We start from the raw sequence: 14452 nt of genomic DNA on the forward strand, positions 1-14452 counted from the left end.
GAGAGAGTGGCAGCAACATTGCGGGAAATGTTTATCTCTTTGCGAGATATCGAAGGAGGTATAAGGAACGGTTATTTCCGTGTATTATATAATCACACTATGTAATGCCCGGGGGTTGGGATGCATGTTCCTCCCTTCTCCTTTGTTGTTAAATACAACAATAAACAATCAATCAATCAATCAATACTACTTATGATAAAACTCGTTTACTTAAAGTATTTCTACAATATCAGGCTGATGGACCAAACTCATTGTGGTTTTAAGATATGGTAGTAGCCTTTTGGGGTGTCTGGGGTGAATTCATGCCCTTGCATTTACTCGCAGTGTACGTCTTGATGCTCCCGGCTGCGCCTCCCACGTGGGAAGGTACTGTCTCCCGAGAGCACCGAGCCGGTCTAGCCGCTAGATCGTCGCGGCTGTATTGCCGGCCAGGAATTGCCACGTGTACAGTGTGTGTGTGTGTGTGTGTGTGTGTGTGTGTGTGTGTGTGTGTGTGTAGTTCACCACGACCTGATCACGCGTTGGTCTCGTAATCGCCAGCAGCAGGTACCCTCCTGACATGAGCAATTGCTCTTTATCGTCGATATATGGGTAATGACAGGACCTCACACAACACACATCACATACCCTTTGCTCAAGGGGGGATAGTAACAACTCATAGTCAACGGAAAGAATCCGGCCTGAGCGGGCTCAAACTGCCGCCCTGTCAGACCGTGAAGCCTGGGAGTGTGTGTGTGTGTGTGTGTGTGTGTGTGTGTGTGTGTGTGTGTGTGTGTGTGTGTGTGTGTGTAGAGTTCATTCATAACACACTGACCACGAGTCTCTCTCTCTCTCTCTCTCTCTCTCTCTCTCTCTCTCTCTCACACACACACACACACACACACACAGAGAGAGAGAGAGAGAGAGAGAGAGAGAGAGAAAGAGAGTGAGCAACTTCAGCTGGCCGTGCAATAAGCCGGAGAGCCTTACTGCACCCACACCTCACTGTCACCTGTCATCCTCGTCCATGTAGCTATCCAGTCTACTCAAAATTGCTTAGTCTATTCCATTCCAGAGAGAGAGAGAGAGAGAGAGAGAGAGAGAGAGAGAGAGAGAGAGAGAGAGAGAGAGAGAGGCGGGCCACACTTGCCATGGAGGTGGGCGGAGCTTGAGAGCCAGCCGGCAAATCAGCGAGGAGTGCGGCGCGGGGCTAGAAAACCGTACCTACCTTCGTAAATATATAAAGGATGTATAAAGGAATTGTACTGTACTGTAGTCATGCCCTGCCTGTTATTCTTCTGTCTCTTCCCTGCTGCAGGATAATGTCTGAGGGCGGCAGTCGGGGCGACGTGGCAATGAGGGTGATCGCGAAAGTCCACAGGCCGGGGGTCACGCCGGAGGAGATGGCGGCCGGCTACGAGTGGTCCGAGAACTACGAGGAGATGGTGAGAGAGAGAGAGAGAGAGAGAGAGAGAGAGAGAGAGAGAGAGAGAGAGAGAGAGAGAGAGATGCCTTCGGTACCAAGTGCCTACGCAGAATCATGGGGTATCGCTGGAATGATTTTGCGTTAAACCGGCGACTACTCCTTGAGGTCCGGGAGTGAAGTGATGCGGCCCCTGGGGTACCCACCTGTAATCACCCGCTTCCCCGTCCCCTTAGATGATCTGGAAAGGCGGGTACCGTGGCCCCGCCATCACGCTGGAGGAGGCGCTGCGTTGGGTACCCCCGGAGCGGCGAGCTAAGGCCAGGGTGCTGGACGTGGCCGCTGGGACGGGCTGCGTGGGCCGCGAACTCCACCGGGAAGGCTTCAGGTGGGTGCCGCAGACAGGGGGTTGTCCGGTCACCATACTTTAATATCCTCCAGTCCACTCCCTCATGCCTGCTAGTGCTTCAGCCTCAACACGAGTCCAACGCCAAGAGATGAAGATGATGTGTTGGAAATTACAGCTGCTTGTGTAGAGGCAGGGCCGCTGGGTGGGAACTGGGAGCGGGCAGGAGCGGCATTACTATAGTCCATCAACTCTAACTTAAAATTGAGCCCTGTGACTTGGCCCGGCGAAACCCCCATTGTTTACAGATCTAGCGATGACCTGCGCATGACGTTTTGTCTCACTGTTAGTCTGTACGTTATCTATTTATGGAATTTACATACATTCATAATACGACTGCGTGGTGTTATGAATGGCTTGGGATTAGAGGGATTGATTGATTGATTGATATAGAGTTTCTTTCATGGCGCCGCAACATCTTGGTCATATGGCACCGGAGTAATAAAATGGAAGGCAAATAATTATAATAATCTAAGGGTGATAAAAGTTATTAGGAAGATAGTTTTGAAATGGTCCATTCAGATATAGCACTAGTTTAAAATATAATAAAATGTTTATTAAAAAATGCATTAGTGAAATACAAAGAACTTTCTATGAAGAGACCCTACAAGAGATGGAGGATGCCCATCTCCTGCAGATACCACATGACGTCATGTCCAGGGGTGAACGCCTTTTCACCCAGCATTAAGGAAAGGGAAAAATTCCCATGTACATCACGACACCGGGAGAGGTACTGCTCTCGCAGATCCCGCAGACTGGGGCACTCGACCTGGGATTAGAGGGAAAGACAACGACTCAGTAAACCTTCCATATCACTTGGCAACGTGGCTCATGCAACGTTGCCGCCTGACGGACCTTGGCAACAGGCGCCAGGGCGCACCATTCAACGTTACGCCACAATGGACAAATGAAGTAGATCTCACTCTTGCGCCCTGCGCAGCCATGCAGAGAGAGAGAGAGAGAGAGAGAGAGAGAGAGAGAGAGAGAGAGAGAGAGAGAGAGAGAGAGAGAGAGAGATAGCCACCCTCTCTGAGGAGGGTAATGGAGTGATGTGGCACCAGCGCGGTCTCGTGGGTAATCCTTGTGTCGCGCCCAAGGGCTCAAGTTAAAATCGATAGGCTCTACTATGTTAGGAATTAGGCCAGTTAACCGGGGGACTAGACAAATTAATTATTTCCCTTATGGAACTAGTCTCGGGCCGAGAGTTCAAGCCAACTATGAGTATCGTCCGAGCTCAAATAAGCCTTCGATGGTACTTGAATACTTCGGTGATCGGCTCCCAAACCGAGACAGAATTAACTTATTCACTGCCTGAAGACTAACCACATTTACCATGAAAGGATTAACAATAGTGAAGTGTTTCCTTTCATGAAATAATAACTAATTGTTCTTGCTGAATTAAAATTAAAGAGCAAGGATAATTTAACCTATGGAAACAGAGAGGAAAGCCACGCCACCTGGCGAGATAAATAAAAAAATATCGCTTCAGACCCACGTGGTTGGTTTTCTCTCACTCCACCACCGGCCTTCACAAAGTAAAGACCAAGGCACTGCAGCCCACCCATTAACTCGGACGCAGTGTACCTTCTATTAACTGACTGAGGGATACTACACCCGGCAACGAGACTTCAGAGACAACAATATCTTTTGAAACCCGCTTCTCAGCTAAGTGCCCCCAGCAGTTATTTGAGACAGATAGATTTTACTACACGTATCCGGTAGGATTATTATTTGTTCGGCTGTATGGAGTTGCTTGTTGGATACCTTCACCACCTAAAAGCTGGTAAGCACTTGTTTGTTTGGGATTGTCTGATGGATGTGTTATTCACTTTGCGAGTGACCTAACTGTTGGGTAGGGTAAATTTACTGATTCCCAACAACTACTACTACTGCTATAACTTCTACTACTACTACTACTACTACAACTACTACAGCCACTCCCACAGGCACATAGACGCTGTGGACCCGTCGGAGGGCATGATGAAGCAGCGGGAGACTGGCATCTATACCAACGACTTCCTGGAGTTTTTCGGCAGCGGACACTCCACCGTGCCCAAAGGTATTAGTATTTTTTTTTTTTTTTTACATCAAAGGACACGGTTCAAGGGCAACAAGAAGAGTACAAAAAAAAGCCTGCTACTCGCTGCTCCCATAAAAGTCGTGTGCAGCGGGACCGCGGGAGGGAGGGAGGCATGCAGTTAGCAAGTTCAGAAGAGCAGTCATCATGAAGATATCGATAAAAGATAGAAAAAGAGGCAACATAGCGGCGGAATTTAATTAAGAGGTAGAAGGTTGTCAGTAAGAGGAGGAGAACTGATGAGACGAAGAGCCTTAGACTCCACTCTGTCCAGGAGAGTTGTGTGAGTGGAATTATTGTTATTGTTGTTGTTTCATATGTAAAGATTAATATACGTATTTTTCTTTTACATCTCTCTCTCTCTCTCTCTCTCTCTCTCTCTCTCTCTCTCTCTCTCTCTCTCTCTCTCTCTCTCTCTCTCAGACACATACGACCTGGTGGTCACCTCGGGCGGTATGGGAGAAGGTCACATCTCACACAGTGGCCTCGACGACGTTGTGCGCGTCGCAAAGAACGGTGAGTGAGTAAGTGAGCCTGCGTGCCTGCGTGCGTGCGTGAGTGAGTGAGTGTGAGTGTGAAAGTGTTTTTACAAAAAAGGAGACAGCTCAATGGCACAAAAAAAAAACAATAATAGAAAAAAAAAAAGCCCGCTACTCGCTGCTCCTGAGAAAAAGAAAATCAAAAGAGGTGGCCGAAAGAGAGGTCAATTTCGGGAGGAGAGGTGTCCTGATACCCTCCTCTTGAATGAGTTCAAGTCGTAGGCAGGAGGAAATACAGATTAAGGAAGATTGTTCCAGAGTTTACCAGCGTGAGGGATGAAAGTGTGAAGATTCTGGTTAATTCTTGCACAAGGTGTTTGGACAGTATAGGGATGAGCATAAGTAGAAAGTCGTGCAGCAGGGCCGCGGAGGCATTCAGTTAGCAAGTTCAGAAGAGCAGTCATCGTGAAAATAGCGATATTATATACAAAGAGAGGCAACATCGCGACGGAATTTAAGAGGTAGAAAACTATCAGTTGGAAGAGGAGAGCTGATGAGACGAAGAGCCTTAGACTTCACGCTGTCCAGAAAAGCTGTGTGAGTGGAGCACCCTCCCCCCCACACGTGAAATGCATACTCCATACGAGGGCGGACAAGGCCCCTGTATATGGAGGAGACGATACAGAACGCCCAACCTCGAGGAAGCTGATTTAGCGAGAGTGGAAATATGAAGTTTCCAGTTGAGATTTTGAGTTAAGAATAGACCGAGGATATTTAGTGTTGAAGAAGGTGACAGCTGAGTGTTGTTGAAGAATAGCGGATAGGTGTTTGGAAGATTGTGTCGAGTTGATAGGTGGGGAAATTGAGTTTTTGAGGCATTGAAGGACACAAGGTTTCTTCTACCCCAATCGGAAATGATTGCAAGGTGTGAGGTTAAGGGTTCTGCAGCCTCCAGTCTGGAGTCGTGTACTTCCTATTGGGATGGGCTTCTATTGAAAGAAGTTGAATAATGCAGAGTGGAGTCGTCGGCGTATGAGTGGACAGGACAGTTTGTTATTGAAAGAAGATCATTGATGAATAACAAGAAGAGAGTGGCTGATAGGACAGAGCCCTGTGGAACACAACTGTTGATAGGTTTAGGGGAAGAACAGTGACCGTCTACCACCGCAGAGATACAACGGCCGGAAAGGAAACTGGAGATAAAGGAACAGAGAGAGGGATATACTCTGAAAGAGGGCAGTTTAGAAAGCAAAGAATTGTGCCAGACTCTATCGAAGGCTTTCGATATGTCTAGCGCAACTGAGAAAGTTTCACCGAAATGGCTAAAAGAGGATGACCAAGAGTCAGTTAAGAGAGCAAGAAGATCGCCAGTAGAACGTCCATTGCGGAACCCATACTGGCGATCAGGTAGAAGGTTGGAAGTGGAAAGGTGCTTTTGAATCTTCCGGTTAAGGATTGATTCAAAACCTTTAGATATACATGAAAGTAAAGCTATAGGGCGGTAGTTTGTGTGATTGGAACGGTCACCCTTCTTAGGCACAGGCTGTACAAAGGCATACTTCCAGCAGGAAGGATAGGTAGATATTGATAGACAGAGACGAAAGAGTTTGACCAGGCAGGGTGTGAGCACGGAAGCATAGTTTTTAAGGACAATAGGAGACTCCATCAGGTCCATAAGCCTTCTGAGAGTTGAGGCCAGTGAGGGCATAGAAAACATCATTTGGAAGAATCTTAATAACGGGCATAAAGGAGTCAGAGTGGGGGGGTGAGTAGGAGGAATATGCCCAGAATTCCTATTAGCCCTCTCCGCCAACCCATTAGCAGCTGGGTGGTAAACTGTGATGAAGGATTGCGTGATGTTAAACTGAGCGCATATTTCGCTCAATACTGAGTTCCTAAACTCGGTGCCATTGTCACTCAAAAGAATTAGAGGAGACGAATGTGGACACAACACGTGAGTCACGAGGGCATGGGCCACGCGTGTGGCTGTCTTGTCCTTGAGAGGCGCTAGAACTAGAAACCTAGAGAACTGGTCGACGCATACCAATAAGTAGCGCGAACCATGTTGGCTCTGGGGGAGCTGTAATAAGTCTATATTAACAACATCCCATGGCGCCTCTGGTACTGGGTATTGCAACATAGGTGCTGGCCCTTTGACGGACCCCTTGTGCTTAGCACAAACGACGCAATGTGCGACATGTGTTTCTACATCAACCCGTAATGTGGGCCAGTAGAATTTTCGTCTGGTGACAGATAGCGTCTTGTCTCTTCCTGGGTGACCCGCAATGGGTGTGTTATGGACCAGCTTAAGCGTCACGGGGACGTATATGTCTGGGATGACCAGTTGGTCTATAGGTACCGGTTTGGTTGGCCATGACCTACAAAGGAGGTTGTCCTCTGATAGGAAGAATTGTGAAAAGGGAACTGGCAATTCAGGAAGGTTTGATTCGTCTCCCGACTCGAGGGCGTAAATTAACCTCTTCCACACAGGGTGGTCTCGCTGAGCAGTGTGTAGCTCAGGTGAAGTGAAGTTGTGGATGACCTCTGTGGTGGTAATCGTGCCTATCGGAATATTCCTAGATAAGGCATCTGCGACCACATTTGTTTTCCCGGTGATGTATTTTATCTCCGGATTGTATGCTTGGATCGTTAAGAACCATCTTGCCAGACGACCGTGTAGGTTTATTCCCTTGAAAAGATCAGTTATGGCCGCGTGGTCCGTATACACCACAATTTTGTACCCCATCACTATGTCACGAAAATGCTTCAGAGCCCACACAATGGCAAGAGCCTCTAGGTGGGTAACAGAATAGTTCTTTTCCGGAGCTGTAAGTACTCGACTGGCGAACGCTATCACATGCTTTTTGCCGGACTTATCTGTTTGCATCAGAGCGGCTCCTAGTCCACTAGCCGAAGCGTCGGTACAAAGCTGAAAGGGGTCCTTGAAATCCGGAAAGACAAGAACCGGAGCCTGTGTAAGCGCTTTCTTTAAATCTTCAAAACTCGTTTGTTGAGCTGGGAGGCACTGAAATGGTACGTCTTTCTTTAAAAGATGGGTTAGGGGACTCGCGCGTGCTGCGAAGTCCATTATAAAAGGCCGGTAATAACCTGCGACGCCCAAGAAAGACCGTACCTTGTCCGCAGACGTTGGCTGAGGGAACTCGGCAATAGCCTTTATTTTGTCGTCCACTGTGTGGATGCCGAATTCGTCCACGACATGCCCCAAGAACTTGATCCGAGGCTTTAAGAATTCACATTTGGTGAGTTTGAGCTTTAATCCGACCTCTTGAAGTCTGTGTAGGACTGCTTTTAGTGTTGCCATGTGTGCATTCACGTCTTTACTTGCTATAATGATGTCGTCTAAATACACATAAACAGTTGCCCAACAAGTCACCAAAAATACTGTTCATTGTCCTTTGGAAGGTCAAGGGAGCTCCTTTGAGCCCGAACGGAATCATCGTCCACTCATAGTGTCCATGAGGCGTGCTGAAAGTCGTTATTTCACGGGACTCCGGGGCCATAGGCAGTTTGCCAGTAGCCACTGACCAGATCTAGACTCGTAAAGACTGTATTTCCTCTACCGAGACACATCAGAAGATCTCTAAGAACGGGAAACGGAAAATGATCATCCACGGTCGCGTTGTTCACACGCCGGAAATCAATCACAGGACGATAAGAACCGTCTTTCTTTGGAACCAGAAACAAGGGTGAATTCCACGGGGAGTTCGATTCTTTGATGACACCTTGTTCTAACATATCAGATATAAGTTGCTGCACTACTTCCCTCTGACTGTGGGGGAGCTTGTATGCATTGATATATACCGGATTGGTATTGGATTTTAACTTAATGTGATTGTGTTCAGCACACTGCGTAACTCCAAGCGGCTCGTCTGGTAGAGCAAGCGCCCCCCTATAATGTTCCAGCAGCCGGACTAAGGTTGGCTTAATTTCGGAATTGTGTGCAACTTTTAGGAATGCACCTAAATTAGCTGTGTCTTGTTCGGGAGAAGCCTGAGACGCCGAGGTTATGCCTGAAACTTGGGCTGAAGGGTATGCAGCTGGTTCCGGGGCTACATTTACCATCCCCTGTATGCGTCGTCCTTGATACACGATCGCGTTGCTTTCAGGGTTTATGGTTATGTGCAGGTCTTTCATGGCGTTTAATCCTAAGATCCCATCCACAGGTAAGGCAAACCTGCTAGATACATATAATAAATCTCGAAAGGAACATACCTTTTCATGTAAGCTGACTGTTAGTGGTACTCGCCCAAGGATTCCCAAAGTGGTGCCTGTCACGCCTACCACATTCAGGTCGTTCTCTTGGAGCGGCCAATTTCCCCCTCTCGCCTGTCGTGTCAGTGACCTGTAAGCGGAGTCTGAGATTACATCGACTGTTGTACCTGTGTCTACCGCTAAGGTGAGTGAAATTATGCCCACCTTGCAAGGGAGGGCAATTATGCTTGTCCGTCCCAAGGTGGTAGTGATTGAGTCAAGTTGCTCCCAATTAGTATCGTCCTTATGGGATACTTGGATGTACGCCTTGGGGCTGTCACAAAGTCATGCCTTTTTATTCGAGAAGAGGAGGAGTGTGGTTTACTGTCCGCCGAGGACTTGTTCTTCTGTTCCTCCTTGGCCTTTTGTATTGCATAACAACTGTCTGAATCATGAAAACAATTCCCGTGGACATGGCAAAAGGCAGCCTTCCGCTGATGGTTTGGCCTAGGGTTCCTGTGTAATGAGTGATGGCCACCCCTGTAACCTCCTGATCTCCTATCAGATCCCTGTCTTGAGTGTGTTGAGTCCCTACGTTTCGCGAAGCAAGAATTCTCGGAATGTCCTGAACGTTTGCAAAAACTACAGGTGAGAGATGCCTTACTTTGTGCCTGCAATGCTGCGGCAGTTGCGAGGGGTTGATGGTGAGTGTGTTCTTGAACCTTGACTTCTAACTCTGAGACGAAGTCAACCAACTTCCCGTCCGGTTTGAAGGTCAAGGGAAGGGCAGAACGGCGGTTCTTCTCTGAAATATGAAATAAGTAAAAAAGCAACTCGAAGACTGTCTTCACCTAGTGTTTTTGCATACTGCCCCCTGAGAGCCATTGCGCGTCTTCTAGACTTTTGACACAATCAACCGCCAGCTGATTTGCCTCAGTCATGGCGTCCCAAATCGGCTTTGTTGAGGGTTTTTTTTTGGAGGGGCTCAACCGTGTGTGCGATCTGTCTAACGAAGCTTGGTTTACTCCCGCCTCCGAAGATTTTTATGAAATTCCTTTTAAAAATCTCATAGTTTACTCCAATGTCCACCGAAGCAAACGCTGAGGACTGCATCAAATTTAGTGCCCGAGAGCCTGGTAATAACTCGGACCGAATGAATGCAATTTTATCATGATCTTCCGTAATGGAGGAATTTACGATGGCAGACTCGCAGAGATCTAGGAACTGTCGCCGAATAATCTGACTCGCTGCCGGAGAACTGTCGAAAACTGGCGTGAGTTAAAATGACCCGAATCGGTTGAGGCGGGGGGGGGGGGTGGAGGTGGATTGGTAGGCATTGTGACCGGTTGAGTGGGGGTTAAGTATCCCGAAGAACCCGGAGGTGAAGGGTCCCTGTTTGGAATTGAGGAATACTGAGTACCTGAACGCAAATTTACAACATTAAGATCATTGGTGCCTGAACCGTGTTCCACTTCCTCCTTACCTGAGGGACTCGTTAACTGTTTAAATGTGTCACCGAGTTTAGCGAGAGTGTCTTTGTTCATATTATGGCTTAAACCAGTTACAATATATGAGCATATTTTAATTGCTGTAAATATTAACGTAACGCGTCTGAGTTAAAAGTTTGCGCCGTACCCCTAAAAACAAGAAGGGATGGTAAGCAAGGTGGCCGTTAGATGTAATAGAAAGTTAAGGTTATAATGTCAGGTTATAATGTAATGTTATAATGTTATGGTTATATTAAATAATGACCCAATAACGCAGCCGTTATTTGGTTAGGAGAAATAGGTGAGCATGCCCTTAAAGTGCGGGTTTCTCCCGAACGGCGAAGAGAAAACGGAGCAAGGGCACACTGAGGAAGTTTGAATTAGAGTAGGGAAATCACAGTTTTACCGCTAGCAGACAACAAGAAGGATCAATACCGTATGCAAATGATCGTTACTCTCACAATTACGACTGATTAACAGTGTTAGATACACATAAATAAAAGAGTCGTGCCTCTGATGCAGTTTTGCTGAGTTTGCACTTGTGAAAATATTTGGAACAGGTACAATACCGAGAATATTCAGCTGACGTAGAGCTGGCGACGAAGGATGTCGTCGCTCATGGGGTACCTGGAGCCTTTGGAGTTGCGTTGGAAGACCTTGGCCGCGGCAGGAGCGCGTGGAAGGTTGACTGATGGCATGGAGACTGACCCCCGTAATGGCTGCTGGAAACTGCTGACGATATAATCGGGCAGGTGCGTGGCAGGGCGGGCGCTGGAACACTGCTGCCAGACGTAGGACGGCTGCGATGCTCTTGTTATTTTGAGAGTTGTGGGGGCAGCGGTTGTAGATATGGCAACCTGGGTGTGTAACCTCTTGAGAAGGCGCCTTGTAGTAACGGTGGTGGGTACTGCTTGCAGTCACCGGGAGATGTCCGCGTTTGCCCTGGTTGACTGTTTGCCGGAAGAGGTTTGGGCCGATGCTCCCGGCAGCGGCGGTGTTGCCGCTGTGTTGCTTGGTGCTTGTGGGCTCTGCGGGGAGTGCCTCCTTCTGCGTACCACGGAGGGCTTGGAGTGAGCTGGGAGTTTTTTTTTTTTTTTTTTTTACATTGCGGCCTATTGCGCCGGTAGGCTTCTTCCAGGTGGATCCTGTTGGTCGGTCCAAGGCTTCTTTCCGGTGGGTCCTGATGGTCGGTCCAGCCCGTTCTGGTGCAGGCGAGTGTTTATAGTGGCGACATCTTGCATTGGCTCATGCTGCCCTCCCAGAGCTCATCTTTGATCCTAGAATCTAGAGTCCGGGTTGATAGGTGGTCTTCTGGACAGCATGTGGGTAGTTTTAAGCCACTCGGCGGCGGCTGAAAAATCCCAGCATGGTGGCACCGGGCGGGGATTGAACTCGCGTCCTCCTGAACACGAGGCCGTTACTTTGACGACTCAGCCACCGCCTCCGCTGGTTGTTGGCCTGTAGAGAGCTTGTAGAAGTCGTAGGCCTGTAGTTGGCCTGTAGCAGGGATTTTGACTCCTTCCTTCTTTCTACGCCTGTCCCCGGATTTGTTGGGGAGTTCTTGTGGCTTGGAGCTCTTGTAGGACAACTAGGTAGCGAAGGGCTCGGGCGCGTTGGGACACCGTCTGCCACCGGTGAACGCTTGGTTGCGGGGACTTGCGGGCGTGAAGGGAAACTCTTGCTGTCTTAGAAGAAATATATTCTTAACCTAAGATACAGCGTAGCGTGGGTGAGAGAGACGATACGCTAGGTGTGTGTCGTGCGAGCTCTCTCGAAGGAGTGACGAGTTACAGAGTGGAAAATAATGAAGTTACAATTGGTCACGTATGTCAAGGTGACCTCTAAGCTTGATGAAATGCTTTGTATACAAATTGAGATGGTAAACACTGACAGCTGACATTCCTACAAGGTGGCGTGATCTATCTGTCGTGTTCTTTTTTCCATTGATATACCGCAATTACTATAACAAGGTCGTCCCACCGAGCTGAAGCAAAATGCCAGAAGCATCGCCTCTTCGGTGGGTCCAGAGGATGTACAGGAGCGATAGGACAGGAAACAGAAATAAGGTTATGGTCGGAGGAACCCAACGGAGAGAACAGTTTGACAGAGTAAGCAAAAGGATTAGAGGTAAGGAAGAGGTCTAGAATGTTGGGCCTGTCTCCAAAACGGTCGGGAATACGTGTAGGGTGCTGAACCAACTGCTCTAGGTCATTGAGGAGAGCAAAGTTGTAGGCTTGTTCACCAGGTTGGTCTGTGAAAGAGGATGAGAGCCAAAGCTGGTGGTGAACATTCAAATCACCCATGATGGAGATTTCAGCGAAGGGGGAGTGAGTAAAGATGTGCTCCACTTTATAATTCAAATAGTCAAAGAATTTTACATAGTTAGTAGAGTTAGGTGAGAGATAAACAGCACAGATGTATTTAGTAATAGAATGACAATGAAGTCTTAGCCAGATGATGGAAAATTCAGAAGAGTCTAGGTCGTAGGCACGAGAGCAAGTGATGTCGTTGCGCACGTAGGCGCAACATCCAGCTTAGGATTAAAATTTAGGATAGAGATAGTAGGAGGGAACAGAGTAGAAGTTTATGTCAGTAGCCTCAGTAACCTGTGTTTCGGTGAGGAAGAGAAAATAAGGTTTAGAGGAGGAGAGATGGTGTTCCACAGTATGAAAATTAGAACGAAGACCACGAATGTTGCAGAAATTGATAAGGAGGAGGTTCAAGGAGTTATCAGGACACCTCTCAAGTCGGCAGCCAGAAGGGGAATTTATGGTCCCCCTCCAGGCGGGGACTCCGAGGCATTGTTATTTTTCGCCATTTTGAATTTTGAATTTTGTGAAAAGGTGTGTGTGTTGTGTGAATGTAGTGTGGTGTAGAAAGAGAGAGGAACTGTCTTTAGAGAGCATGCTGAACTGCTCTCTGGTGTTGATGAGACAAAAGGGAAACGGTTAGTGAGGACATGGTCTTTGGAGGGCTTCAGCACCCTCCTCGCTTCCCATATATCCTCACCGAGAGTAGGTCACGCCCGTTCGGTAGGGGCCTTCCTACCTACTCCTACTATAGGATCGCAAAACAGTTCATGGTAATCCCAGCAACTTTTACGAGAGGCTTTTCAAACAGGCGAACTTAGGCGCCGTTTAGGATGGGAAAGAGCCTACATAGAGACTTCAGATTTGCCTGGAGTAAACCTTGAGGCGGTCTCCCTAGGGTGGGCTAGACGACGCGCCCCCTAGCGTATGCCCCAATGATTAACTGATTTCCTCCTCTCCGGCACTCCAGGAGGCTTCGTGATCATCGTGATGCGCCATGAGTTCCTGCAGACCGTGCCTTCCTACAAGGACAAGCTGGAGCCTTACATGGACCAGCTGGAGGCGGACGGGAAGTGGAAGAAGGTAGGGAGCACCGTTGCCAGATTATCGTACTCAGAGCATAGTATTTACCGTTTTTTGACACCTAACTATTGCCAAGAAACATCAGGAATTCACTATTTTAACGATAGATATAAATGAATCTAGTTATTGAGCCCCATGAGACATATTTGAAGTCGGAAGTTGGTAAATATATAAGAGGCTGAGTACAACTATCTGGCAACGTTGGTACAAGAAAACATTTACTTTAATCAAGGTTTCTGTCTGGCGGGGCTGTTCACTGTATGGGCGCCTGTCACGACACTGGTATAAGGAGATGGTCAGGAGCTGGCCAAAGGGAGAAGGTCACGTATTTGAAGTGATGGTCATAATTCCTTCAGGTGGAGCGGCGCATCGTCCCAAACTATTTCTGTGACAAGGAGGGTCTCGTCTTCGTCTTCCGCATCACTAAGCCTGAGTGAGGAGGAAAAGGACGGAAGGGAAAGGAGAGAGATGAAGAGGAGAAGTTATAGTGGTACTGTGCCAAGGCTGTCTCTTTGTAACAGCCTTGGCTTTCGTCGCGGCACCGAGACTGAGGTGTGAATTATCGTGCTCTGGCAACCTGGCGTCATGGCGTCTACGATGTTATATGATAGTCTACGCATAGGGCACATTTGTCAGTATTAATCATATTATTGAAATTGTCGTAAAAATATGTTTTAGTTTATAAGACTGAGGCTGCAGAATCCTTAACCTCAGACCTTGCTATCATCTCCGATTGTGATAAAAGGAGCCTTTGGGTTTTTGTGTCCTTCAATGCCTCAAAAACCCAATTTATCCACCTTTCAACTCGACACAATTTTCCAAACACCTATCCCCTATTCTTCAACTACACTCAGCTGTCACCTTATAATTCTTCAGAACTAAATATCCTCGGTCTATCCTTAACTCAAAATCAAAAACTCAAAAACTGGAAACTTCTCATCTCTTCTCTCACTAAATCAGCTTCCTCGAGGTTGGGCGTTCTGTATCGTCTCCTCCA

The 14452-nt window shown here is 47.7% G+C and overlaps 1 protein-coding gene across 1 annotated transcript; it reads left to right on the forward strand.

The window, feature by feature from the left end:
• Positions 1 to 1401: 1401 nt before the first annotated feature.
• LOC126992922 (uncharacterized) lies at positions 1402 to 13941 on the forward strand. Its single transcript, XM_050851755.1, has 6 exons — positions 1402 to 1424; positions 1639 to 1790; positions 3755 to 3867; positions 4309 to 4401; positions 13343 to 13455; positions 13812 to 13941. Exons 1-6 carry the CDS (start codon positions 1422 to 1424, stop codon positions 13890 to 13892), a joined length of 555 nt encoding a protein of 184 aa, XP_050707712.1. The 5' UTR covers positions 1402 to 1421; the 3' UTR covers positions 13893 to 13941.
• The last annotated feature ends 511 nt before the right edge of the window (positions 13942 to 14452 follow it).

This window comes from Eriocheir sinensis, unplaced genomic scaffold (genome assembly GCF_024679095.1).
Source record: "Eriocheir sinensis breed Jianghai 21 unplaced genomic scaffold, ASM2467909v1 Scaffold521, whole genome shotgun sequence".
NCBI lineage: Eukaryota > Metazoa > Arthropoda > Malacostraca > Decapoda > Varunidae > Eriocheir > Eriocheir sinensis.

Excerpts from the sequence above, each read along its gene's own strand:
- LOC126992922 (XM_050851755.1), top strand. Across the intron at positions 1,791-3,754 it reads CTCCACCGGGAAGGCTTCAG|GCACATAGACGCTGTGGACC; the intron begins GTGGGTGCCGCA and ends CCACTCCCACAG. Across the intron at positions 3,868-4,308 it reads ACACTCCACCGTGCCCAAAG|ACACATACGACCTGGTGGTC; the intron begins GTATTAGTATTT and ends TCTCTCTCTCAG.